General features: G+C 47.7%; 1 protein-coding gene across 1 annotated transcript in view; it reads left to right on the forward strand.

Annotated features, from left to right (window-relative positions):
- LOC102979885 (O-acyltransferase like protein) overlaps window positions 1-16,682 on the forward strand; it is a 63,883-nt gene that overhangs the window by 25,825 nt on the left and 21,376 nt on the right. The window contains 2 exon segments of the mRNA XM_028480279.1: window positions 3,376-3,603; window positions 8,884-8,986. Of these exon segments, the coding sequence (XP_028336080.1) occupies window positions 3,376-3,603; window positions 8,884-8,986 (331 nt within the window).

Below are 16,682 nucleotides of genomic sequence, written 5' to 3' on the forward strand. Positions count from 1 at the left end.
CGCCGGACGGGCAGGCTTAGAGGCCATGGCTCACGGGCCCAGCCGCTCCACGGCACGTGGGATCTTCCCAGACTGGGGCGCGAACCCGCGTCCCCTGCATCGGCAGGCGGACCCTCAACCACTGCGCCACCAGGGAAGCCCCTCCCTGGAGTCTTGTAATCAACATGAGACGCACTTTGCAGGAAGGGGGAGTGACGCCCGCAATGCAGCCCTCAGACCTCGCCAAGAAAGGTCCTATCCTGGACTCCATATTTAAGGGCCGCTACACTTCTCTGGCCTTCCTCTGGCTGTGTCCTCCCCGTGGGATGAGATGCTGCAGGGCCAATGGGACATGCCCCCCTGGAGCCTGCCCCTTGTCTTCCAGTCCACACTCTGAGTGTCTAGGACCTGGGAATTGCAGTGGGGGTGGGCCTAGGGCGTGGAGCTTAGGTTGTCCATACTCCTGCCCATAAGGCAGTTGGGGGTGTAGGAACAGAGCATCTGAGGGGAAAAGGGGTGGGACCGGAGCTGAGGGAGAGGGGGTGGGATCCTGCAGAAGCTCCCATGTACTCCCGACCCAGGCCCAAGGTAGAAGGGATGGGCCTGAGTGACTGGGGGACCTAAGCTGATGACGCCTTCAGTGTAACCATGCTTAACCCTTTCTGTGACCCCCAACACATGTACACACACACACACACACACACACACACACACACACACACACTTCCAGCACTGTTCTGGCTTTTTGGTTGGGCCAGAGCTATTTAGAGGTTTAAAAGTTACTGCCAAACTACAGAGTGGTATGGTGATGGAGTGGGGCAGAGCCAGAAATGTCATTTACTTAGTACACTGCCTGGAATATCTTTGGGGTTAGGGGGGCAGTGGTCACCCCATGGATGAAGAAGTTATCACCTTCCAGCTTTGCCCGCTTAGCAGTGAGGACCTGGGTCTCCCGTGTCCTTCAGAGTCTGGACACTGTTGCCCAGCGCTTCAGATTTCATCCACAGACAAACTGCTGACTGTGCGGACAGGGACTCCCCCTGGGTAGCTGAGCTGATGTCTATTCTAACTTGCTTTAATCGGCTTCGGGGCCAGTGAGGCAGCTCCTCTATGATTTAGACACAGAAAGAGTATCATTTGGGACAACTGGGGTACATTTTCCAGCTGCTGCTAAACCTGTGCTTCTTGGAAAGGGAGGCTCCAGATCTAACAAAAAACACACTTTTAAAAACAACGGAAGGTGAAGAAAATGTAATCTCGAAGCCCAGAAGTATAGTTTATCGTTTTATTCCTAATTCTGTTGTCTTGGACTCTGTTGCTTGGAGGGCCCTTAATTAAAGTAAAAAAAAGTTTTTTTTCAATAGTGTAGATAAACTACAAAGCTTTTACATCTTGATTTGGGTCTTCCCGTGACCTCCAATATGTGCTGTGCAGTTAAAGGTGACAAGGAAGGTTATGGTGGCTGTGGCTTCGCAGGATGTCACCACAGGGAGGAGCTGGGCTTGGCTTTGCAGGCCAAAGAAGCTGGTTTTCCCAGTTCATCCAGGGTCCGCAGGCTGGGGTCCTGATCAACCGGCCAGAGGCTCTTGAGTGGTTCACTGAAAAAACAAAACTCCAGTTGATTCTTTTAAAATTAGAATAGAACTTCAAACGGGAACAGACTTGTCAGCTTGTCAGTACACTTTGTTTTCAGGGTGAGAGTTTACTGGGGAAATTAAAATATTGAATACTACCAGGAAGTAGCTCGGAGAGCAATTGAAAGCGATTGGAATTGGATAAAGGCATTCTGCTGCTGTGTGCCGGGTAGGGATCCCCTGATGGAGCCCCCTCACTCTTGGCCAGCACTGAGGACCCACCAACAACTCCTGCTTCTCGTCTCCACCCTTAACAGGTGACAATAAGACTCACAAGGAATCACACATTTTTCGCCTTTTTGTGGCCTATTTGGACATTTCAGAAACCCTCTGGTCACACTCATGGGAACAGTGGGTGCTGGAGGTGGAAGGGACATGAGAATATATTGTGTCCAACCCACCCTTCCTCATTACATACATGAGAAAATGAGACCCAGAGGGCTGAAGGGACTTGCCCAGAGTCACACAGCAAGGTGGCTTGAACCCAAAACTCCTTGATTTTTTTGTGTGTGTGTGTGTGTGTGTGTGTGTGTGTGCTCCCGTTGCGGAGCACAGGCTCCGGACGCACAGGCTCAGCGGCCATGGCTCACGGGCCCAGCCGCTCCGCGGCATGTGGGATCTTCCCCGACCGGGGCCCGAACCCGTGTCCCCTGCATCGGCAGGCAGATTCTTAACGACTGCGCCACCAGGGAAGTCCACCATTTACTTTAAACAAGAAAATTCAAACGTGTTCCAGAGGGAGCCGGCCACACCCAAATGTGATGGGCTTTTGGGATCACTGAGAAACGTATTCCATCCCCAAATATTCCTGTTCCTATCATGTGACACTGAAGATGAATTTCTTTTATTTGAGGCATTGCTTCTCCCCCAAACACCTCAGCAAACTTGCCTGTTAAGTCTTAGCTGCGTCTGACATTGTTTCTTAGGACAAACTAATGGCAGTAGGCTTGCTGGCCCAGAGGTCGGATCTTTTAATAAGGTGCTTTCCTGAAAACCTCATTATTCTGCCCCCAGTAGGAGAGGCCCATGTCTGTTTCATCACCCTGCCACCAGCATCAAAAGCTCCCTTTATGAAAACTAGTGCCAATTTGATAGATTCATAAACTGGTTTAATTTACATTTTTAAAGAATTGGTAATAAGGGTTTTTCTTTCGAAGTTTACCTGCTATTCTTTTTTTGCGGTACGCGGGCCTCTCACTGTTGTGGCCTCTCCCGTTGTGGAGCACAGGCTCCGGACGCGCAGGCTCAGTGGCCGTGGCTCACGGGCCCAGCCGCTCCGCGGCATGTGGGATCCTCCCGGACCGGGGCACGAACCCGTGTCCCCCGCATCGGCAGGCGGACGCGCAACCACTGCGCCACCAGGGAATCCCGGCTATTCATACTCTTCACTCCCTTTTCTATGTCTGTGTTAGTTGGGTTCTTACTGATTTTTTAAAGTTCATTCTACAGATGAAGGATATGACTCCTTAGTCATATCAGCTGCAAATCTCTTCCTCAATGTGTTGGTTGCTTTTTGTTTGTTATGATTTTTTTTTTACAATTATAATAAGGACTTTAGTGAAATCCATTCATCTTTGACTTTGTAATTTCTTTCATTATTTTTTCTTAGAAAGCCACTCCTAACCCTTAAACCTGTTAACGTTTGCCTACTTTTCAGCAGGGGGCTGGAGAGGGTTTTTTTCCCCTGGGCTGTTTTCTCTGCATCTTACTGTGGTGCTGGGGTGAGGTCAGGCTTGGTCACATGCGTGTCATTTCCCCGCAGGTTCCTCACCTTGCTGGGCCTCAGCCTTCCTCTGGCTGGAACTGTCTACGTGGCAGCCACGGGGTGGTGGTCAGACCGCAAGGCATCGCCCACACACGGAGCGCATTCGGCCACTTAACGGGAGTCTGCCTTTGAGAGAGCGGGTGAGGAGTGAGCAGAGGAACAGAATCCAACGGACTGATTGCCTTGCCCATCCCTCACTGTCAGGAGCCCCGAGCAGAGGGAAAAGTAGGTATTTTAACAAACCAAGACCGCTCATGAGAGCTGACTTAGATGACGACACTATTAGAAAATAATCCCTGCAGAGCTGGGGTCTAGTGATGCCCGAGAGCTTCTAAAAGCTGCAGTGAAGGTTGGGTCTCTGCTCTTCACAGTTCAGTCTTTGTTTACCATCAGTGTGTTCAGACGAGGTCACTGAAAATGCTGCTTTCTTTCTTAGGTACAATTATCCAGTGTGTTTTTGTGCAACTCAAAGTCTAGGTCAGAACAGAGATTGGGTTGCACTGTGGTAATCCTCTAAGGGACCATCCCATGAGCACGATGTCTATTTTCAGTGTCACAGCTACACAGATGACTCACAGAACCTTCCTGGCATTCCTGAGGTAAATGATTTACATATAAGCTGAAGCCAGGGGAGTGAGTGTGCTAAAAACATGAGGGGATTACAATGGAAATAGACAACCTGGCACAGCGTAGTGACAGGCTGGGTAGGGATAAGTCCCAGCGGGTTGTGTTTTAGTTAAAAATCAAGAGCGTTACCTTTATTTCCACCTGCGCGTATGGCAAGGCAAATACACACACACACACACATACACACACATTCTGAAACAAGAATAGCCTCACATGCAAGTATTTTTAGAAGATGTGGAATAATTTTTGGCAGAGCCTCTGAGGTCCACGCGATTGTCCTTCCTTTACTCCAACGAGAGGGAAAAAAACAAAACAAAATTTCAACGACTGGACCAGAAGAATAGGAATATGTGCTCAAGTAGCTGCAGGGAATACGTCCGGTGTGGAAAGCACAGTGACGACTTTATCAGATCCTATTTGGATCTTCAGGCAAAAACAAAAACAGCAGCAACATCAGCAAAAAACCCCAACAATGAAAAAACCAGCAAAAGCATGTTTGTATAAAGATGATGTAATATAAGCGCTGAGAAGGCTTAGAGCTCCCTGTGCAACCTCCTTCCCAAATCGGAAGCCCTCGGAACCCATCGTGATGGGAAGTTTCATTGTCAGTCTTCTGCCCGGCGGCAGTCCCTGCTGCCCTATAACTTCTACTCTTGGGTCCTGGTTTTTGCCCTCTGGGGTCTCAGAAAATAAATCTACTTACTGTCTTGTTTCTATTACGGCCCCGTCAGATGTTGAGGACAGTTCTGATGGCTTCCCCCAAGCCTCAGACCTCTCCATTATTTCTCACCTCACGTGGTTCAAGAACTCTCTCTGCTCCCTGGCTGCCATCTAGAAGGTTCCAGGGTGGGCTTGGCAGAAAGAGCATATGCTTAGCAGACCCCAGGCAGACCTGCCTTGGTTTCTAACTCTGCCCTTGGTCAGGTTGTTTGACCTCTAGGAACCTCAGTTTCCACATGTGTAAAATGGGGACATTTAATGGGATTTGTTGAAGGAATGAGATAATGTGTCCTCACCTCCTCCTAATTCGTTCCTCTTTTCCTTGTTCTTCCAGTTAAACCAGGAGAGGGAGGAATAGGTAGGGGCTTTAATTGGTCAAGACCTCTTACTAGACTGACCTTGCTGAGGTCAGCTGGGTTCCGGGGACCTGCCACATGCTTCTAATTGTCAGCTTGAGGGTGAGCCTACAGTCACCAAAATTCACCATTGCTTATCATCGGGTGACAGGCTAACCCAGAGAACCTGCATTTTCAGACCAGATCACAGGCAGATACACCTGGTATGGGTCTAGGAATCAGCCCCTGAAACTTTAGGTTCTTCACCCAAAATAAGGCTCTCCCTGATCGGGACACTAGGGTTGTGTTAACTTTTTCAGCAGCTACCTTTAACTGTGGTCTCAAAATGGGGGGTTTCTGTGTTCCATTGCTATAACAATTTTTTTTTTTTGTATTTAATACCATCAGAGTAAAATATCACATTCCTGAATGTTTGGAGATAATCAAGATGCAGAGACACTTAGGTTCAGCATTTTTTTCTCTCCACTTTTACACTCACCAGGAAGTCAAATCAACATTAGACCACTGTGTCTTCTAGATGTTTAGAGCCAAATAGGGTATTTCGGATTCCTAGTTCTTTATACTCCAAATAATCATTGCATTTGCTTAGAAGGCTTTCCTGTTACGTGAGCCTGTTGTTTACTATTTAGATGAGAAAAATAGCAGTGAACGTTTGAGGACGCCTTCATGAAGTAAATAGCTATGGATTTCGGCCCCAGGGCTCTTACTCTGTGTTCTGTTGCTTAGAGTGGGCTCACAGTAATAATCACTGAGAAAATCCAGAAATTCGGAGCACTGTCACACCCATGTTTCTCAAACTTGGGTGACCACTAGAATCACCCGGAGGGCTCGTCACCACACAGAGTCCCAGGCCCTGTCCCCTAAGATTCTGATTCAGTAGGTCCAGGGTGGAGCCTGGGACTGTGCATTTCTAACAAGTTCCCAGGAGATGCAGAAGCTTCTGGTCCAGGGACCCCCACTTAGGTAACCACATGCGTTGTTTCACCTGATCCTCCCTGTGCTCCTGTGGTTTATGATACTTGCCATTTACAAATGAGCGAAATGGGACGCAGAGAGGCTGTCTTCTCTATAGGCCAGTTATTTTCAGACGATCTGATAGCTACTGCTAGTTAAGTTCACCCGCAAGTAGAATTTAGATGAAAAGAAATAATAATGAGAGCGAAATGTATTCAGTTCTTGCTTGCCAGGTCAGGCCTCGGGCCAGATATTTGACAAATATTGTTCTTGAATCCTCACAGCAGCCCTGCCAAAAATGTGCTCGGTTTAAAAGTGAGGAAAGAGGTTCAGAGAGGTAAAGGAATTGGCAGAACTGGGCAAAGCCAGGTCCCGTGACTCTGCTTTGCAGTTTGTGGCTTCTCGGGGAACCGAGGGGAGCCAGGATACGAGGTGTAGGACACTGCTGGTTGTGCCGTGACAATGCCGATTCCTGGGGAGAGAAAATTCTTCTAAACGGAAGGGTGCGCTTCGTGCCTTCCGGCAGACACATTTGAGAGCAACGCCAGTGGAAAAACTCATCTTTACAGCTGGAACCTCAAAATGCTAGTTAATTATGCTCTTCCATTTAAGAAATTGATTTAGATTTCCAGAGCTTAGTTATAAGCCAGATCTCGATCGTGAATAAGTTTCAATTCTGCAAGGACTTCTCCTGCCCACAATGTTTAAGGCACCCGGCTACGTCCTGGAGAAGAAATGAGTCTCTTGGAGCCGGCTTGAGCTTTGGAGGCTCCCGTTGCACAATTCCAGATACTTAATTGGCTCTCAGGATGAGCCAAATCAAGTTTGTTTTAAATTAAAGGGAATAAATTAAGTAGAAGGGATTCGCCATTCTTAAAGCAATAGGGCTTAAAAGAGTGAGTGGTAGTAGCTGTGACGCTATCTTATTTGTTTTTCACAATAATCCCACGATTATAAGATCTACTTTGATTCCCGTTTTGCAGATGTGGAAATTTAGGCCAGAGAAGTTAATTCACTTGCCAGAGGTCACAGAGCTAATACGTGACAGCTAGATTCAGAGCCGGGAGTGTCCAGCTAACTATAAGGTCTGCACCCTTAGCTGCTGCCCTACCTGCCGCTCGGTTTTCATACCGTGACAGGTAGGGAGGTTGTCGGCAAGTGATTCATTCTTGGGAAAGCACTAGGGATGCCGTTTCAAGTGACATGCTGGCCTTATGGAGCATGTGATTTCTTAATGATGTCTAAATCTCCCTTGCCTCCACCCTGTGTAAAACAGGACTGGGTCGGGGGGTGGCAGGCGTTGGCATTTTGGGGACTGAGCTTGGGGAGCGTATTCTGTACGGGACAGTGGGGTCACCAACCTCAGGTCAAGACTGTTAGGGAAAGTCAAAGTTCATAGGGGAGGGAGACGAAGTCCAAAGGTCCACAGATAGATCAAGAGGGGACCACGGAGAACTGAGTTGAGCTTTCCAGGGTCGCAGGGAGGGAGCGTCCGTGTGGCGGCCAGGATCACTGGTTTGCGTCTTTTGCCTCTTGTGTGGGGGGCAGCGTGTGGACTGGTCTGGCTTTCAGGGTGGACAGTAACACCTTTGCTCCCGCCCAGGATTTCTAGGAGCCATGGACCGTGCTCTGAAATGCTTTTCTTGGCAGAAGAACGTGCCGGCCCTCTGGACCACAGAGTTGCCAGGAAGCACGTGCTCTGCCCTGAACGGCCTCTGGATATTGAGCTTCCGCTGGATCGTGTCTGGCACACCGGTCAGATGGCCGCATGGCTGTCTTTGGGCGTGGAATGCTGAGGAATCTTTACGAGCCGTCGAGGAAGAGAGGAGCTTCTGTGTAGGGGATCACGTTGGGCCCCAGGACGGGAGGCTGCAGCCTTCCACTCGAGCAGCCTTCCTTCTGTTTTAGAGACAGAGCCATGACTTCCCATAAGTGAGTTTTCCAGGCCAGTGTCCAGTGGTCGTTTTACCTCCTCTTGGGTGTAAATCAGGCACCTGATTACCAGGTGAATAGTGATAGCTGAGTATTGTGTTTTCATCGTCCAAAGAGCTGGGTTCCCTCTCGTCATGATTAATGAATCCAGAAACTTTTTTCTCCTCTCCTGGAAAAATGGGCAGATATCAATAAATATTGTGCACTAGTATGAAATCAGTGTTTCTCGACCTTCTTTCTGTTGCTATGCTCCTGACGCACTCTCATCAACAGAGTGGGACTCTCTAAGTGGGGACCAAACAGACGTATCAGAATTGAGGGGAGGGGCCCGCCCGGGGTAGTTTGAAGATCCTCCCAGGAGATCTGAACCATGAGGAGCAGGTGATGCTGCTCTAGCCCCAAGGGCGCTGCTGGCCCTGCAGAGGCGCAAAGGATCACAAAGCCCCGGTTACGATTAGCTTTTTTTTTTTTTGCGGTACGCGGGTCTCTCACTGTTGTGGCCTCTCCCGTTGCGGAGCACAGGCTCCGGATGCGCAGGCTCAGCGGCCACGGCTCACGGGCCCAGCCGCTCCGCGGCACGTGGGATCCTCCCGGACCTGGGCACGAACCCGTGTCCCCTGCATCGGCAGGCGGACTCCCAACCACTGCGCCGCCAGGGAAGCCCTCTCTTTTTTTTTAAACTTTTTATTTTATATTGGAGTATAGTTGATTGAAGTATTTGTTGTTGTTGTTTGTTTGTTTTTCACCATCTCTTATTCCCAATCCAAGTTCTCCTCTTAAGTGAATTACGGGGATGCATAAAACCCTCTCCGTACAACTGAAAGCTAAAGGTGTTCTTCTTGCTTTTTCTGAAAAGATAAATCACATGATTTTCTTCTGTTAGATAAAAAGACATTGCTTTTTATGTCTGTTACAGATAATGTGCTTGAATGGAAAGCCAGAGCGCTGAAAAATCCATCGTACCTTTATTCTCGGAGTGGCGCATTCTATCTTGGCGTTGACACATTGTTCCTGATCAGGTAATGTGGTGTTTTCTCTGCTGTTGTACTTGTGGCTGCTTGTTTGGGGATGTGCGGATGTGGACGTGTAGCTGTTCTCACTTTAGTGAGAAAAACTGGATGGCTCCCGTTGACTCACCTTGGCCTTTGCTTCTGTGTGTCTCTGGACGGTACTGTTGTCACCGGTTCCTCTCTTTCATATCTTCAGTTTATTAAATGATTTAGGATGGCTCTCTAAAATGGGCCTTTTACAAAAGGTGATTTTATTTATCAAAATTGTTTATTTCAGTGGTTCTCAAATTCTGGCTCATGGTATGATGCAAATTCATGATCAAGTTGTCAGTTCTCACTACAGTGAAATGTGAAGAAATAAGAAAATGATGTGATATTACATAAGGCTATATTTATTTAAATTAACTACTAAGAGGTAGATTTTCTTAAATGTTTGATAAATGTAAGGCACTGTGTTAAGTCCTTTGCAGCATTACCTCATTCGATCCTCATAATGTTCCTATACAGTAGGGACAACTGTTATAATAAAATCCCCAGTTTTTTCGTTCTTTTTCTGGTTGAAGTGAAATTCACATCACATAAAATTAGCCACTTAAAGTGAATGATTCAGTGGCATTTAGTACGTTTACAATGTTGTACAACCACCACTTCTATCTATTTTCATCATCCCCAAAGGAAACCTCATACCCATTAAGCAGTTTCTCCCCGGTGTCCCCTACCTCCAGTTTTTAGAAATCTGCTGTCTGTGTCTGAGAATTTACCTGTTCTAGATATTTCATATAAATGGATCACACGATATGTAGCCTTTTGTGCCTGGCTTCCTTCACTTAGCATGATGTTTTTGAAGTTCACCTGTGTTGTAGCACAAGCGTAGTACTTCACTCCTTTTTAATGGGTAATATTCCTTGTATGGCTAGACCACAAAATCTCCATTTTAAAGATAAGAAAATTGAGACTAAAGAGGACAGTCCTGGTGCACCCATCGTCTAAACCCAGGCAACCTGACTCCAGAGTCTGCGTTCTAGCCACTGTGCTGGCCTGCCTCTACCTCTTTTGAGTTAAATATCCCTTCCTTCGCAGGGAGATGGTGCTGGTAGATGGCAGCTATTTTTATTAAATGCTAAACATTCATCCATCCAACCATGCTCTATTGAATGCCTATTTGCCAGGCATTGTTCTAGGTCCTGAAGATACATCAATGGGTAAAACAAACAAGGGCTTCTCATGGGGCCTCCTAAATATCCCTTCCTTCGCAGGGAGATGGTGCTGGTAGATGGCAGCTATTTTTATTAAATGCTAAACATTCATCCATCCAACCATGCTCTATTGAATGCCTATTTGCCAGGCATTGTTCTAGGTCCTGAAGATACATCAATGGGTAAAACAAACAAGGGCTTCTCATGGGGCCTCCGTTTATGTCTCTGTGTGTGTGTGTGTGTGTGTGTGTTTGTGCATGACTGGCTATCAACAAATAAATAAACAAGAAACAATCTGATAGTAATAAACATCAGGAAAGAAATAGAACAGGGGCTTTAGCTGTTTAGACTAGATCAGAGAAGGCTTGTCTGATGAGAGGCTATTTGATCTGAGACCCATATGGCAAGAAGGAGCCGGCCATGGGAAAATCAGGGTGAGACAGTTTCACGCGGAGGGAGCAACTAGTACCAAAGTCTACGGCAAGAGAGGGAGAGCCTTGCTGAAGGAGCGGAAGGAAGGCTGACGCATGGTGAAGGTGGAGGAGACAAAGACAGGAGAGACAGGCAGGGCTGGACCGTGTAGGACCTTGCAGCAACACTAAAGAGCTTGAACATGGGTCCTGGCGGGCTGGGGAGTTGCTGGATTGCTTTCATTTGGAAAGTGATATGATCTGACATTTTAGGAACAATCACGCTGGCTCCTGTGTTAATAATAGACCTAAGAAGGTCAAGAACAGAAGCAGGGAGGTCGATCAGGTGACTTTTGCCATATTTCAGATGAAAAATGATAAGGCTTGGACTGCAGTGGTGGTGGTTAGAATAGAGAGACAAGGTCATGTTCAAGATATGTCTTAGAGGTGGAAATGTTAGGACCTGTTGATGGATTGGATGTGAAGTGTGAGAAAAAGAGAAGCGTTGAGGACGATTTCTGCTTTGTGCTTTGGTAACGGGGCAGGTGGTGATGGTATTCATTGAGACAGAGAACACTGGAGAAGCAGGGTTTGGAGGGGAGAATCAAGCTTTCTTTTTTGGACAAGTTAAGGTAAAGGGACCTTTTAGACATCCACGTAGAGATGGTAAGTAAGCAGTTCGCTGTGTAAGTCTGGAGATCAGTGGCAATGTCAAGGTTGGAGATGGAAATCTTGGAGTCCTTGGAATCCATGCAGCATTTAAAGCCTTGGCACTGAATCCTAGGACCTCTGGTGTCCCAATCTGTAGAAGCTGGGAAAAGGGGGAGGAGCCCCAGAGGAGTCTGAGAATGAGGGACCTGTGAAATGGGAGGACAAGTAAGACACCTCAGGGACCAGGAAACCAAGAGAAGAGAGCAGTTCAAGAAGGAAGGGTGTGGTCTACGGGGCTCACGCTGGGGGAGTTGAATACGCCAAGAAGTGATCTTTGCCTTTGGCAACATGAAGGTCTCCTGGTGACCTTGTCCACAGTGCCTCCGTGGAACGATGGAAAAGGAAGCCTGGCTGGACCGGGGCGAGGATGGAAGGATGTGGAGTCGCTGACTGGGGAGTGGAGCCAGATGGTTAGTGGGGATCAGAGAGGTCATTAAAGAGAGGCGATTCAAGGACGTGTCTATGTAGGATGCTGGGAATGGCCGAAAAGGAAGGCACATACTGATGGGCGCTGGAGAGCTTGGTGTTGGCCAAACAACAGAGCCATCTTCTGATCGCGCCTCATTAAAATAAATTTTTTACAAGTCCATGACATTGAAAAGTGTATGAGCCACTGGCTTAGGTGAGAACTAGCTCCCAAACAGGGATTACAAATAACCGTCCATTTTCTGCAGCGCTTACTTTTCTGCTATCCTGGTGGCTTTTGCTCCCTTTCCTCCTTCAGGTTTTTACTCAGATGTCACCTTCACAGCAGGCCTTCCTTGTCCTCTCTATTTATTTTATTTTATATATATTTTTAATTTTTAAAAATATTTATACAATTTTAAAAATAAATTTATTTCTTTATTTAATTTATTTTTGGCTGCGTTGGGTCTTCGTTGCTGTGTGCCGGCTTTCTCTAGTTGCAGCGCGCCGGCTTCTCACTGCGGTGGCTTCTCTTGTTGCAGAGCACAGGCTCTAGGTGCTCAGGTTTCAGTACTGGTGGCGCCGGGCTTAGTTGCTCCGCGGCATGTGGGATCTTCCCTGACCAGGGATCGAATCTGTGTCCCCTGCCTTGGCAGGCGGATTCTTAACCACTGCTCCACCAGGGAAGTCCCAAAAGCGTTTATACAGTTTTTAAAGGTGACTTTCCATGTACAGTTATTACAAAATATTGACTATATTCCTTGTGCTGTAGAGGACATCCTTGAGCCTGTCTTATACCCAGTAGTTTGTACCACCCTTCCCCACCCCATTTTGCCCCTCCCTTCTCTCCCCACTGTAACCAGTAGTTTGTTCTCTCTATCTGTGAGTCTGCTTCTTTTCTGTTATATTCACCAGTTTGTTGCATTTTTTTAGATTCCACATATAAGACTTCATGAGTCCTGATTTATCGTTTTTCTTTATCTAACAGACTATAAATGCCACTTTATTTATATGTTTATATATTTATTTTCTGTCTCCCTCCACTGGAATAGAAGGCAGGGTTTTTCTCCGTTTTGGGTACTGCTAAATGACTTCTTAATTGTTTTTTGGCTCTGGCGCGGTAGGTTCTTGGGGGGTAATGCAGAGGAAGTAGGGTACAGAATGAGCTGAGACCTGACCACGAGGGCAGCAGCTCATGCTTGGAAGTGGCCAGAGTGACAACAGAGAGTAGCCCAGACAGGCAAGGGTCAGAGCCCACCATCTGCACTGAACAAGGCCATGATATGGGAACCACTGGGCACCGACATCCCAAGAGGGCATAGCTGGGTCTAACCAGGCAGCTGAAGTCCAAGTGCAGGGTGGGAGGCTCTGCAGGGTGGGGAGGTCCGCCCAGGGGACAGCAGTTCAAAGACCAGAACTCTGTTCCCTGCAGGGAGACGAGTAAGAACAAGAGAAAGACGCCTTAGGCTGGCTAGGACTGGTTGGCAGAGCTCCAAGTCCGGGGAGGGGAGCTGGCGAGGACAGATCAGGGTGGCTGGAGCCAAAGCAAAACTCAAGCTGGAGACTTGCCACAAGGAGGGGAGAATGAAGGGCACGAAAGGCCACTGGTCATCCCGGGGCCATCAGTGGGAATCAGAGAGACAACAGAGAGCCACTGGGTCAGCCCTGAGTTATCCAAAGGCTACAGAGATGTCAGATGTCCAAGAAAACTACAAATAGGCACCCTTTTTATTATAAAGATGACATACCTGACCCTGGGCTCAGTCTGGGGCCCAGGGAGTGCTTGCTTTTATCAGTGCTCCTCAGAATATGGTCTCTTCCAGCATCATCTGGAAGCTTGTCAGAAATGCAGATTCTCGGGCCCCGCCCCAGGTCCACTGAATGAGGCACTCTGACTGCAACAAGCCCTCCAGGTGATGCTGCCACCCGCTAACGGCTGAGAACCACCGTGCCAGCCCTGGCGTGAAAAGCTGAGAGTGGCAGAGAGTGGGAGCCAACAGATCCTGACACAGTGCAAGAGACCAAGACATACGTTTCTTTTTTCTTTATTTCTATTTGCTTCTGTTTCTCATTGCCAGTCTCAATAACTGTTTTTTCTTTTTCCCCTTCCAATTTTCATTGTATTACTTTAGAAAGTGCACATAGTCTTTTAAATAAAATTTTCATTCGACCAATGGAAATATTACTACCAGTGATATGTAGTATTGCCGTTGTGCTAAGAGATTAAAATCTTTTATCTCATACAAATCTCACAATGAACCTATAAAGTTGGAAGCAATATCGGGCCTATTTTTACAGATAAGGAAGTTGATGTTTAGAGATGAAATAACTTGCCCAAGTCCTCCCAGCTGGGGAAGTTAGAATCAGAACTGAAATATAATGCTTTTCATGGCAAATCTATGTCTTAACCACTAAGTCCCTAATATATTTACATAGTAATACTAAAGACTTCTGATTATCACCGGTGATAGTTTTGGAATCCTTTTCTGTCTCTCAGGCTGACTTCGTAAATCTGTGTTGCAGGATTTTATTCTTTCCCCGTCTGTTTAGGTCACTGGGTCTTTTAAGCCTCCTGGAACGAGTTCTCTAGCTCAGAGTCTGTTTTCCTGCCAGCCTTTCTCTTTGTTCCGTCTTTGCGAACTTAGGATGGTGCCTGCCCGCACACAGAGTGAGACCCTGATTCATTCTTTCCGGAAATTAAGAGGAGGCTGGGATCAGAATTGGCTGTGCTACTTCCTCAACTCAGCGCTCTCTTTTACATGTCTCTATAAATTTTGTTCCTATTGTAGTGAATCCAACTTGCTGCGTCTCAAAAGAAACTCTTGCTGGAAGAGAATAAAGGCATTCTCCAACCCTCCCTGATCTCTTCCAAGTCCTGCCCAACACACACACAGCCTTCTTTTGCAAGAGGAAACACATTTGTTCTTTTTTAAAACAAATTAATTAATTAATTTATTTTTGGCTGTGTTGGATCTTTGTTGCTGCGCGCGGGCTTTCTCTAGTTGTGGCGAGCGGGGGCTACTCTTCGTTGTGGTGCACGGGCTTCTCATTGCGGTGGCTTCTCTTGCTGTGGAGCACGGGCTCTAGGCGCTCAGGCTTCAGTAGTTGTGGCTCGCGGGCTCAGTAGTTGTGGCTCGTGGGCTCTAGAGCGCAGGCTCAGTAGTTGTGGCGCACGGGCTTAGTTGCTCCGTGGCATGTGGGATCTTCTCAGACCAGGGCTCTGGTTTTCCCTGCATTGGCAGGCAGATTCTTAACCACTGCGCCACCAGGGAAGCCCTATTCATGGTATTTGTCCTAATAGAATTTGAACTATATTAAACCAGCAAAAACACCCTTATTCCTCAGCCGATGGACAGCAGATTTCAATAAACATACAGTCAGATTCTTATGGAATCTATGTTCCACAGAATTTGTATGGCTCATATAGATTAATAGCAATTGGATCCTGTAAATAAGAGACTAATGGTAATGATAAAAATAGAATAAGATACAACTGGGAGAGGGGCTGTTTGAAGCTTGGGATGATGGGCATTCCGCTGTCAAGCATAACTACTGTGTGGTTGGTCGGAGCAGAAAGGAATACAATATTGGGACAGAATATGGAACCAATGGGATAGCAGAGTGGCAGTGATGTAACGAGACAGCAGAAGTTTAAGGAGAAAAGGGAACTTCAACTCATGTAACCCAAACCCTTCATTTATACACTTTCTAAATCATGGTTTGTTGCTGAGCCCAGATCTCATCACTTAGGGTCCATGGCTCTCTCGTTACACGGCACTGTCACAAAACAGGAAGGGAAGCGTTGAAACAATCTTCTGGGTTCGTCAAATGGACTAGGTAAGGTCTGACTCTGGTCTGCCTGGGCTTGCATTCTGGCTCAGTCATTTACCAGCTGTGTGACCTTGAGTAAGTGTCTCAACCTTTCTGTGCTTGAGTTTTCTCATCTCAGAAATGAAAATAGGGACTTCCCTGGTGGTCTGGTGGTAAAGAATCTGCCTTCCAATGCAGGGGACGATCCCTGGTTGGGGAGCTAAGATCCCACATGCTGAGGGGCAACTAAGCCCACACGCCACAACTACTGAGCCCACACGGCTCAATGAGAGAGCCTGAGTGCCACAAACTACAGAGCCCACGCGCCCTGGAGCCCACACGCCACAACTATAGAGAGAAAAAATTTAAAAAAACCTGCACGCCACTACTTGAGAGAACCCGCACGCCGCAACAAAGAGCCCGAGTGCCGCGGCAGAAAATCCCTCATGCCCCAAAAGCTCTATTAAATCAATCTAGTCCTCGTTCTGAACGCTTGACAGAATGCTTACTCTTTCGATATCTTTTGGGCACGTGGCGCTGGGTTGAGTAGCCTGTCCTGCCCTGTGGTCTTCTGGAGGAGAGGGACTGGCATGCAGGCCAAAGGTTCTTAGTGATAAATGCCAAGATGGGTTGTTAGGGGTTGGGATGTGGGATCCAATGGCCTGGTGGGTTCTGCCTGGGAAACTTGCTTCAGAAGAAAACTTCTGGAGCTGGGGATTGAAGAGCAAGACGTGTTTTACTAGGCAGATAAAGCAGTCGTTGGGGGGCAGAGGAAGCACAGAGCTGGGGGTGGGAGGTGGTGAGGCCTCATGGAGCAAGATGGCGGCAAGGAGCCCAGTGAGTAACTTGTTGCAGGATGTGCACTGGCAATGGGTGGTGGGAATGGAGAGAGGGCCAATCAAGGACACTCAGATTTTCCAGCTCAAACGACATGGAGGATGGTCATGAATTCTTGAGATGGGGAGCTCTGGAAGGGTGCCAGATGGGAGCCAGGAAGAGAGTGAGTCAACCCGTGAGGAAACTTTGTTGAAAAATAGGGGAGGGCTTCCCTGGTAGCGCGGCGGTTGAGAGTCCGCCTGCCGATGCAGGGGACACGGGTTCGTGCCCCGGTCCGGGAAGATCCCACGTGCTGCGGGGCGGCTGGGCCCGTGAGCCGTGGCCGCTGAGCCTGCG

The sequence above is a fragment of the Physeter macrocephalus genome, chromosome 19, assembly GCF_002837175.3.
Source record: "Physeter macrocephalus isolate SW-GA chromosome 19, ASM283717v5, whole genome shotgun sequence".
Taxonomy (NCBI): Eukaryota; Metazoa; Chordata; class Mammalia; order Artiodactyla; family Physeteridae; genus Physeter; species Physeter macrocephalus.